The following is an 11,699-nucleotide window of genomic DNA, read 5'->3' on the forward strand; positions in this document are numbered from 1 at the left end:
TTTCAGTCCTTTGGTCTCAGACAGCCCAACAGTGAATTGATAAGCGTGCAGGAACATTAAGGAAAAAGCCCTAGCCTCCAAGTTTTTTTTACTACTAACGCTTTAACGCTAATAATCTGTCCAAAGGTAAATGAACACATGACAGAAGACCAAGGGAAGCTCCAAGGAGCAATTAAGTTTCCAATTTCAGGAAATTAGGTGCACACGTTAAGTATATGACTCTTAGAATTAAGGGTACAAACATAATCCTCTGGGTTTTACTGGGTCATTTTGCAAGATTGTGCATCTGTAGTAGCTCAGAGTGTGTAATATACCAATAAGATCTATACATGAAGTATAAGGCTTGCTTTAACTTTGAGCTCAACAACTGTTTGAAATTCAAACCCTGCTTTAAACGTCACACGAGGATTTCATGAGTCTGATTTCAAGGAGCTGACAGGGGGTCAAACATATGGAAAGCTTAAATAAAGCTAAAGCAAGACTGACCTGAAGCAAAACACAATATGCCATTTCTTGCAGTTGGGTAAGGGCTTCACGGGATTTGTGGCAGGCTGCGGGCTATTTTTGATTTACTTTTTTCTGTTTACCTCTTCTTTTCAGTTGCCTTCGCATCGTGTCTTCTCCAACAGTGACTTGAAGTTTACTTGGATTCGATTAAACACGCAGACACCGAATCACAGTGGATGTTTCCAAATGTGTACAGAATATATACTCGTATATCTATTTATGTATCTATCACCTGTCTGGAAATATGCTGGGTACAGCATGTCACACCTGAGGATTGTGCTTGATTTACTTAAGAACGCATTATTAATCCCAGAAGACTATATAAGAGAAAATGGTTAAATAATATGACAGTACTGGGCTACATAATAAAGAAATAAACTTAAAGCAGAAACGATGTACAGAGAATCAGAGCGCTTTGTCGCCTGAAAATAGTGGCACAGCTCCCTCTGGGTCTTCTTCTAAAGCTGCTGCAGCAGATGCAAAGAAAAGGAGGGAAAAAAAGGAAAATTTGCAGAGCCTCATTCAAGAAAGAAAAAAAATAATAGCAAATACAGAACTATGTGTCACAGAGGCAATTAGGACTGAGCAAAACAGCTCCTCACAGACTACACCAGCAGACAGCGAGACTGATCCCCTGCGGTGGATGCTACATAAGGTCAGCTCTCCATAGGTCTGCCAGTTGGCCAAAAAATACCTCTGTATTTCTGCCACCAGCACCCCTGCTGAGAGGGTGTTTAGCACTTGTGGCAATATTGTGATTTGTCATACAGCAGGTCAGCACTGAAGCCAAATTCAGTGAATAGGCTTGTTTTTCTGGCGCATAACTTTAACAGTGATGTATGCTTGCCTCGGCTACTTTGCTTTATTTAAAGAGCAAGCTGAAAATGTCACTTTATTTTTTCTGCTGTATGTTTATGGGGCTGGAGTGTGGAAAAGGTTATTTGGCACTTAAGTGTTTTGTTAGGTTTTCGTTTTGTTTTGTTTTTTTTGCATATGTAAGTATATGGCACTGAAAAATGCAAGCACCCGAGCTCATTTAACTGACAGTTAATTTTAAAGCTGTATTAAATAACACCAGGGCGTGTTATGCGTTCTTTTATGACATTTCGAGTGAGGAAATGTGTGTTTTACATTTACAGTCAGCTATTAAATTGAGGCTCATAGCTTTTAACACTTGACAATTCAGAACAACCAGACTGGGATAAAAGGTTTCCCTAAAGCTAATAATAAAAGACTGATAATTTCTTGTTTTTAAAAGTAAAACATTTTCATATTCAGATTAGCATATCTTTTATTTGGAGGGGGGGAAAGATGACTGTAACAAAAAATGTGCACTTTAATCCACTTTTTACCTGCTAATGTTTTAACATGAAATATATAACATTTTTTTTAACCTTATTGAAAAAACACCTAAACTGTGGCCACCTCAAATGCCATGCTGCTGTGGGGAAGTGTGACGCAAACACCCTGAAGCATCACTGGAGGTAAGAGAGCGAAGCTGGATTAAGGCCTATGGAGATAGGGAGGGTTTCTGATCCTTTTGCTACCTCGCAGGGATTACAGGTTTGAATTCGATATGAGCAGCCACATGCAGCCAAGGCAGGGAATGGCAGAGCGGACAACAGCGGAAGATCACATAAAATCTATCTAGCATCCGCATGCCGTCTTGTTACCTGAATCTGGACAATCTTTAAAGAAAATATTTTTTAGCTTAAAAGAAAAAAAAAATGAAAAACTAGACAAACAAATGCTTTGGCTGACTTGGAACAACACTTGCTCCCTTGTTACCTGTATAATTCTTCATTTGATTTGTAAAATTCAACCAGAATTCAAGAGTTTTGTTCTTTTTTGCATGTATTTTTTTCGTCTTCAGACTGATTTCCATCTAAAAAAAATACATTATTGTCAGAGCACGAGACAGGAGACGATCAATATCTGCACTTGAACTTTAGGCCAGAAACAGTCCCTGGAGGTTTTTTCTAAAGCTAGTGTCTGCTGACAAGGATGATAATGTTTTCCTTTTTCCCAGTTTAATAAAATCAAGCTGCAGAAAGAAAGAAAAAAGAAAGAAACTAACTTCAGATCTGAACTGCTAAAATGCTCAATAACAGCAGGCAGACTTACCAAAGGCTGTAGTAGCGATGATGCACAGAAGAAGGGCAAACCGTGTCACGCAATCCTCCATCTCTGCTGCTGAAGTTTAAGGTGTTGGGAGAAAGCTGAATCTCAGTCTCTGGGGTGTGAAGACACTCGGGCGGAGGTTGAAGCGTGCTTGTCTGGTGGCAGAGCAGCAAAAGACTGTGACAGAGGAAGAGCAGAACAATTCCAGTCTTAAAAAGGTGGAAAGGTCAGAAAGTAAGAAGCTGGGGAAATGGTGAGGAGAGGAGGAGACGTGATGGCTGATAAGGCTCTGACTAACTGCCAATTTCCAGCATGTCCCTCTGAGAGTCAGCGTGCGATGTCAAACCAAGTGTCCACATGTGTGTAATGGACAGCTTATGCCATGAGTTTGGTCTCTGCTCTTGAGCAACCACGATTATGGTGATTATTATTTATTATTAACATGATTATTGTAATGATATTATTGGTGGAGACAGCTGCTAACATTTCTTCCTCATATGACGACTGGAATTTCCTTATGAGACAATCCCATCATGTTTCTGCCCGTCTTCCTGGCACACAATGAGGGTCTGAACCTAGAGGTTATCTGGTGGTCACTATGCTTCTGGCCGACGGTTTCAGGAAGCACCACGGCACCGTTTTCTTTAAATAATACCACAATGCCAGCATCAGATAAGAAGGAGACTGCTCCTGTTATATGATTCATATAGAGTAAAAGGAAGAGCCTGTGTAAACTGTTTATGGAGTTCCAAATGGAAAACAAAATGTCTCGTTAATTCGTTATTTCCCGCAACATCTTGCCGTAAGAGAGAAAATGACTAACCCATGGACTAACGTACTTTTTGAAATCCACAGATGTGCATATTAGTAAAGTAATAAGCGCGGATTTTATCAGGCACTGCGTTAATACAGAAAGTGGTTTGACTTTAACACACGCACGCGCCTTTCTGCCTCCCATAATTCCGTGTTTTCGCAATTCTAACATTTGGCATCTTTACAGCGTTATTTGACCAAAACATGCGCATTAAATTGTTTTTAAACGGACATGAAGCCGCATTGCTTTAGAATCTAGACACAGACATTTCCCAACAAACTTTCAGGAAATGAATCACAGAGAGTTACAAAGATGAAGTAGAGAAAGTTATAAACAGCAAAACTTACTTTTTATGTAGGTGTCTATCTCGAATAAAGTAGGTTTATAATCCACGGGCGGGGATGTGGTGCTTTGAGCAATGTAACGATGCCTGGACTTTCCAAACTTTTTGGTGCTGTCTGGGCGGTGCGAATTTACTTGAGCAGCCCTCCCTCCCTCCCAGTCTAATAAGCACTCCCACCGTCATGCTATTGTCATTCCGTGGAGTTTTTGAGTAATAAGACTTTACTATTGAAACCAACTGTGACAACGCGCGGGGCGAAATTATTGTATTTAAAACGTATCTAGTGCAGGGCATGCTTAGATAAGAAAGGAAAACATGCCTTATACATGTGTTGATGAATGATGATCATATTGTTGAAAGAAAAGAAAAACTCCTGTGACACATAGTAGCTGTACTTTCCAAAATGGGCTTGGACTTTCAGGAGAAGGATGAATAACATAGGCCAAGTTTTATAGCAAAGGACATGAACCTTCTGGAATCAGCTCCACAAGCCTTAGCTGTTTTATCTGGCACAAACACCGATCATCTACACTCACCTGCCAGTTAAAGCAAATATCTAGTCTAACAAACACATGGCAACAACCCAGCCCAGTTAAGTGTGCCCAGTGTGGTCAAGTTAACCCACTGGAGTTCAAAGTGAGTGTCAGACTGGGGAAGAAAGAGGATTTAAGAGATTGTGAATATGGCAATATAGGTCTGAGAACTTTAGATGTACAACCATCTCAGCTTTACAGAGAAATGTCTGATGAAGAGAAAATATCTAGTTGCCTGGACAAAAATCCCTTGCTTTTGCCAGAGGTCAAAGGAGAGAAGCTAGCCTTCGTCAAGCTGATAGGAAGGCAATAACACCTTGAATAAGCACTCACTACAACTAAAGTGTGTAGAAGATTGTCTCATAGTCAACACAGTACGTTAAACCTTGAAGCGGATGGGCAACAGCAACAGAAGAACATGATTCCAAGGCTCATATGGGCCCAACAAAACAGAACTGTGTAGAGTCATTGCCTGGTCCGATGAAAAACAAAATATAATACAGCATTTTTGGATTACTGTGGGAGATTCACATTATGGATGTGCAGCCATTAAATCTGCAGCAACTCTGTGATGTTGTCATGTAAATATAGAGCAAAATCTCAGAGTAATCATTCCAACACTTTGCAGAATCATTAGTACAGAGAATTAAGACAGTTCTTAATGTAAAAGTGGACCCAGCCCAATATTAGCAAACTGTACCTAATGGAGTGTCTGGTGAGTCTATATTAGAAGCATCCACTCATTCTGGACACCAGTGCGTTGTTAGACTTTTTCTTAATATATGAGGTTTGTTGTGATGAAAAGCAAGATTGATCAGGCTCAGCGGTGTCATGAAAACCAGTGCAACAAAAGCATTTACCGTAATTACAAAACTGCTGCTGCGAGCAAATTTACTGAGCTGTGACTTAAGCAGAATACTAGTGCCTGCAGTCAGTGGTGAAACAGATTAAAGCAGTATTCCCAGAGATACGGCTAGATATCCAAGTTTCTGTTCCACACTTGTCCAAATCAGAATCAGAATACTTTATTAATCCCGAAGGAAATGTGATGTGTTTGGAGAAGACCAAATGGCACATATGCCACATAACAGAGCACAGGTGTTACCAAATATATATCAGCAAGAAGGTGTTTCAACAATTACTGTCACATTTGGTTTCTCATCTTTCAGTGAGACAAGAAGGTCCAGATGTCTGCTCGTCTTATGCACATATATACAAAGTCCAAGCTGCCCAGAGCTGACGGCACACTAAATTGTTGCTCATTTTGAGTTATGCACATTCATTTCTATTTCTAGTCACACGCCTATTCATGTACAGTATTGTCCCCAGAACGACACAGAATTGTGTAATATGGAAGTAAGTTTTTGTATCCCTCGGGGAAGCATAATCGGTGTCATTACAGTGCTATTATGGAAATTACACACCTATTATCAGGTAAAGGTCAGTGCTGTGTTTAATGGTCTATACTTAGGAAACCGATGCATAATTTAAAGATATTAGCAGGTCCATTTTAGTTAAAATTATTTACCAGGTGTCACTGAAGGTGCTTTTCCTATGTACACCATTTTCTACTAATATCTCCACAATGCGGTAAATGCCAATAATTACCATATCGCACAAAGGTCGTGCATTTTATGACTCCCGTTTGTGGTGGTGATGGTGCAAAGTAGCACATGGACACTATAGATTATTTAAAGTGTATTAAGATGGGATTGTTTTGGACTAGGATCCAAGAAGTCAGACACTAAGTTTGACAGCTACATAGTAAGCAAGGTCAGTGTCACCTGCAAGCAGTTACAACAAGACAGTTGTCAAGTTTCAGTTAAAAGGCAGAATACATTTTCACCAATGAGGGGGAAAAATGCAATCTGTTGTCAGTTGAGTGCTGTTTATATCTAACAGTTAGGAGCAAATTCACAAGTGAAGTGCTACAGAGGAGGATGGCACAAGGAGACAGAAGTAAAAGACCAAAACATTTTAAAAAGGAGAGAAACCATATTCACAATTTAACAGAAAAATGATATTTATGTATCAATTTGAAGTTCATCACTGGGCCACACCAGCTTCCCTCTGGTCCCTTCAGCAAAGCAGAGACTTAAGTGATACTTATAATCTCATTTAAATCATGATTTATTCACTAAATTTGTTCCCACACCACAGTTTGTCACATTTTACTTTAACTAATATGCAATTTTTTTTCATGGCTGGCTTTTCAATGCCAGCAAAGTGGATATGAGACATCATTAAAGTTATTCTTACATTCATAACCTGCAAATATGAAGATTGAGCAATGCAGAATTGAGACTAAAAAATACGGCTCAAAAACTCAAGGAAACATTTAAAAAAATGTTCATTTTTTTAATAGTACATACATAAAATAATTACTTATTTAACATTTCAAAAATATTTTGTTATTTGTAATTATTTGTAGGAACGCCTTGTAGTTTTTTTTTAATAAAAAAAAAATAGTGTGACATTTTTACGAGCTGCTTACTTTAAAAACCAAAACTGGGAAAAAAAAGTTAGATTTTTCTTTGAACTGCGTTTATGTTTGGCTACATCAGCCTCACAAAGAAAGAGTGAGAGTTCTAAAGAGTAGACACAACATCCTTTTTGCACTGAACAGACTCGGAGGAGTCATCATCGTATCAAATCAACAATGCAACAAAAGCATTCACAGTGATCACAAAAGTCCAGTAGCAAACACTTGCACAAACAGCAACTCTGCAGTTTTGTGGCTTTCTTTCATTTTTTCTCTCCCTAATGATTTACATGTGCAATATAGGAATGTAAAAGAAATACTTAACTGCCTAAGTCACTCTGAACTTACCTTCGTGTACACAGTTTAGTGGACACGTTTAATGAAGGCAGCACATGTCTCTAAGTCTGGTTAGTATTCTGTGTATGGACTCTGTAAAATGACCACATTCCTTCAGGCGGAATGAACAAAGAAGTGCACATGGGATGTGACACTAAACAGAGACGACTGCATGCTACTTGTGTCCATTGATGCTCAAACAACTGCTGTGCTCTCGTACTGAGGTGTATATCACACTTTGCATTTGCTTCAGGTATTTAATTCCCTCTGAAGCTAAAGGACAGTAGCCCTCTGCTTCAATGGCATTCCTTTTTTATTGCAGCCAGCCCCCAACTCTCCACCCCCACCCATGCGTCCTTTTTCAATAACAGGAAACAATCGGCCGTCGTCTTTCATCACAAGTTGACGTTGGTTCCCGCACGGTGCCACTGGGTCTCTGTGGTGGTGCCAGCCAGCCCGTGCTATGCAGTCCACAGCAAAGTAGAAGGAGAATGAGGACTATGAGCCAGCTTACTTATTTCCTTATCGTACTCCGAGGGGGGATCTGACACATGGCCTTCCACTGGTAATTTCACAGACTGATACCAGATGAACAGAAGTCTGTCCGTTTTACAAAGCAATTGAACCTACACCCACAATCCCCTATGGTGTTTAATTGGCAAGACCTTCATTATAGAAAAGTCCCATTTGCAAAATCATATCTCACCTTTAAAAGTAATCCAAGGCTTTTGTTAGAGTGCGTTTATCTTTGAGTTAAATGAGAGGCCCTGGTAACAGTCTGTGACAGTCTGAAAGCAGGCAGGTTATTTTCTAAGCAAGTTGACCCCCCCCTCCCTCCTCCAAAAAACCCCCCCAAAAAACTCTGTATACATAAGTTACTGGTAGCTGGAATGACTCCCATGAGATACCCGATTTCTGGAATAAACAAAGCCCAACAAGCCTTTGCTTAGAATTTCTAGCTGACGTTAGATTCTGCTGTGCAAATAAGTGAACGCAGTTATACATCATGTACACATTTTTTTCAGATCATCCTTTCTGCCTTGGCTGAAATCTTACACATGGACTGTTTCATTTGAAACTTGCCTTTTAACCAGGTTTTAAAGCAAATAAATTTGTGCATGCAAGGCCATTCACTTACTGTTTAAAAAACCTCCACAGGGGGGCACTGAAGAAAAAAATCAAATCCTACATAGGCTATGAAGAAATAAGTGCTCAGATCTTCCCTGCTTGTTGTTCATTGTGCAGGTGTTGGACTTGGAACATTGCATAAAATCTATTAGTGAAAAAAGAGTGTAAAGATGTGCAAATCATTTTGACTTAGTAGTGAATTAGACTTCCAAGCGATGGAAGGTGAGGGAGGAAAAATGTTGTTGAGTTCAAAAAGGAGTGAAGAACTAAGTAAAACTACAAAGAAGGTATTTAGTGTATCCTCTGGATGGAAGAAAGAAGGCAATGATACATGGTGGTGGAAAGAGGGAGTACAGGCAAGTATTTGAAGGAAGAGGCTGGCAAAGAAAAAGTGGAAGAAGTAGTAAAGGAGTACTTAAAGTCTAGTTGTATATTAAAGAGAGAGGTGGCAAAGCCTTATAGGACTTGCATCAATTGGCTAGGCAGAGAGTGTGTGCTGGAAAGGATGTGCAGCAAGTTAGGGCAATTAAGGACAGAGACACAAATGTACTAATGTGTGAAGAGAGCGTGATGAGAAGGTGGATGGAGTCATTTAAGGAGCTAAAGAATGAAAAGAAAAGGGAGAGAAGAGGACAGAAGGAGGACAGTGAAACTTTAGATGAAAATGGTAAATGTTAAATGGCCTGTATTTGTATAGCGCTTTACTTAGTCCCTAAGGACCCCAAAGCGCTTTACACTACATTCAGGCATCCACCCATTCACACACACATTCACACACTGGTGATGGAAAGCTACATTGTAGCCACAGCTGCCCTGGGGCGCACTGACAGAGGCGAGATGACCCCTAAAAGGAAGCCAAAACAAGACTAAATCAATTAAACATCTACTGATCAAACTTGCAAATGTATCATCTGTAATATGTTACTTTGAATTTTATATTAACAACACTCCCTATGCCGCTTTGATAAAGCTGCAATATGGGCAACAAAACACTGGAAAACCTGTCTTTCACTCGTAATTACAGAAAGAGTTTACCACTCAGTGACAGGCTATGTGAGCAAATACTTGAACAATTTAAAAATGATGCTTTTCAACATAAAAATGCAAAGAATTTGGGGGTTATTTTCTATTCATACTGCATAGTAGGTGATGTATCTTCATACTGTAAATAACACATATCATTAAATAATCCAGAGAATCTAGTGCAGCCTTTAACTGCAAGGGGCAACACCAGAAAAAGAAAATGCACATCACAACACTAAAAACCACTGACAGTGAACATACATCATCAGTATAGCACATGCAGCTCATGCAATGAAAAGAAATATACAGAAATGCCACGACTTTCACTGAGCCCGAGCTCATTAAAGATGGTCTCAGTCAAAGTGAAGAACTGTCTCTTGGTCCAACCAATCCAAGTAATGTACACCAAGCCTGTGATTTGAGGAGGCAAGAGAATTTCCAGCTTGTTAAGAGCTGAACCTACACCCATATTAAATATATGTGTATGTGTGTGTGTGTGTGTGTGTGTGTGTGTGTGTGTGTGTGTGTGTGTGTGTGTGTATAAATATATATTTAAAAGGTTCTAAGGCTAGATTCCCCATGCTAAGCCAGCCTGCCACAGACATGAGGTTTTTTAAAATAAATATGAAGTCATGTCAGCTTGGATGTCACCCGGATTAACAAGGTGCAGATGTTGAGGAATCAGGATGCCCTGATGAGAAGTGGGCTACTGGAACAAGAAGGCATCAGTGGGCAAGAGATGAAATTTTTATATATGAATGTTTTTGAAGAATCATGTGCAGAGAATGCCAAACTATAATCTGCACACTCATCAGAATTCTTCCATAGCAAAAGAGTCTAGGTGCAATTGTGGCCTGTCTGCAATCCAGGCCTGCTAACTTTTTAAAATATTTGCCACAATAGCAAATAAAAAATGTAATGAAGTAGATCTCTTCTTTTATACATTAATTTTTTACAAAACATCACACGGTGTTGTGTAAAAAAAAAAAAAAAAGTCTGGAGCCAATCTTTATTTTGTTATATTCTTGCTTTCAAAGAGCTAGATGTATATTTCTTGGAGTGTAACAAGATGATTCCCCAAATCCTATTAACTTAAGATTTGGCATATCTGCTGTGCAGTAGTCCTTAAAAAATCTTAAGGACACTGATGATCGATATCCAAAAGTCATGCCCTTAAGGGCCTGGGCCTTTAGCTGATCCATCTACTGTTTACCAAAGCCTCAAATCATCATCAATAAATTAAAGGTCAGGAGAGAGATACGGTGAGTGTCAACAACCCTCTGCAGAACGCGGTGGAGGCTTTATCGTGGGTTTGTGGTTGCATTCCAGCCAGTAGTTTAGTTGATCTTGTTAAAATTGATGGAAATATGAACGCATAAAAGTGCCATCAGATTTTGAGCCCCCATGTAATACAATCTGATTGTCAAAAATTTCAATTTTCATCATACCAATGATAGCAAACACTCAGAAACAGCTCAGACTTTAACATTATTGAAGCAGTGTGGGATCAACAAAAGTAAGCCAACATCCAAAGTAGAGCTTTGAATGCCCTTCCAGAAGTCCAGACTACTTAAATAAACCAAAAGCACCTAGTAACAGAGCAAGAAATAAAGGGGGACTCAAAACATTTGCTCTGTATTGTATATATTTTTTAGTAAATCAGAATAAGTTAGCTTGGTTGGAGATCCCAAACTTGCAGGGCTGTAGGTAAGTAGACACGCGCACACACTTAGGGTTGCTATCACCCCTGTCTCCCTCTCACCTCTCTCCCCCATTCAGAGACATGCGCCTCTGTCTTTCTTTCTCTGCTGTACGTGATAAATTCCACTGCGACCTCTGGTCATTCCCTTTGTTTTCTACCTTTATTAAGTAAGACCAGCATTCCTAGCATTCAAGCCGCATCCTCAATGGCTTCATGAAAGCGCTTAGAGATGCCGTCTCCTGATTGACTTTCCAATGGACACATCCTGTGCACCTTTCAGAGGTCGTTTTCCTCTTCCTTGTCCCTGCAGCACACGGTCATGATCAGAGCTCTCCTTTGAGAGTAGTCCGGATACCTGCCGCAGTGTTTGCTTGGCCAGCTGGAAATGTGTGTTTGTGTGTGCGAGAGAGAGGAAGATGAGAGGCAAGTGAAGACCAGGTGGTCACCAAGGTCTTAAGGGAAAACTTTATAACAGGAGAGGACTGGCTCACAGCTTTCTGCATCCTGTTGTGTCTACAAGCTTCAGCAACACCACCATTTCCCCTTTTGAACTCGTAAGCCTTGTCAAAGTCCCCTTTTTAGGTGTGCTTGTTGTTGTCCAGGATTCCTCACAATATGACTGTATATTGTTTTATACACTGTAAAGAAGACAGTATGTTTTTTAAGTATTACTACAGACTGCAGGGCAATGGTAACACAATCACCAGTAA

At 39.8% G+C, this 11,699-nt stretch overlaps 1 protein-coding gene across 2 annotated transcripts in view; it reads right to left on the reverse strand.

The window, feature by feature from the left end:
• eng (endoglin) overlaps positions 1-3,895 on the reverse strand; it is a 44,754-nt gene extending 40,859 nt beyond the window's left edge. The window contains exons 1-2 of one of the 2 annotated variants that reach the window (XM_084935340.1): positions 3,790-3,895; positions 2,632-2,783 (exon numbers count right to left, since the gene is read on the reverse strand). In XM_084935340.1, coding sequence (XP_084791466.1) covers positions 2,632-2,692 — 61 coding nt within the window. In that variant the 5' untranslated portion in view covers positions 2,693-2,783; positions 3,790-3,895. Of the gene's footprint in view, positions 1-2,631; positions 2,806-3,789 lie in introns of both variants that reach the window. The other variant, XM_084935339.1, reaches the window with a different exon arrangement.
• Between the last annotated feature and the right edge of the window lie 7,804 nt (positions 3,896-11,699).

This window comes from Perissodus microlepis, chromosome 7, assembly GCF_051167445.1.
Source record: "Perissodus microlepis isolate ML-2025 ecotype Zambia chromosome 7, ASM5116744v1, whole genome shotgun sequence".
NCBI lineage: Eukaryota > Metazoa > Chordata > Actinopteri > Cichliformes > Cichlidae > Perissodus > Perissodus microlepis.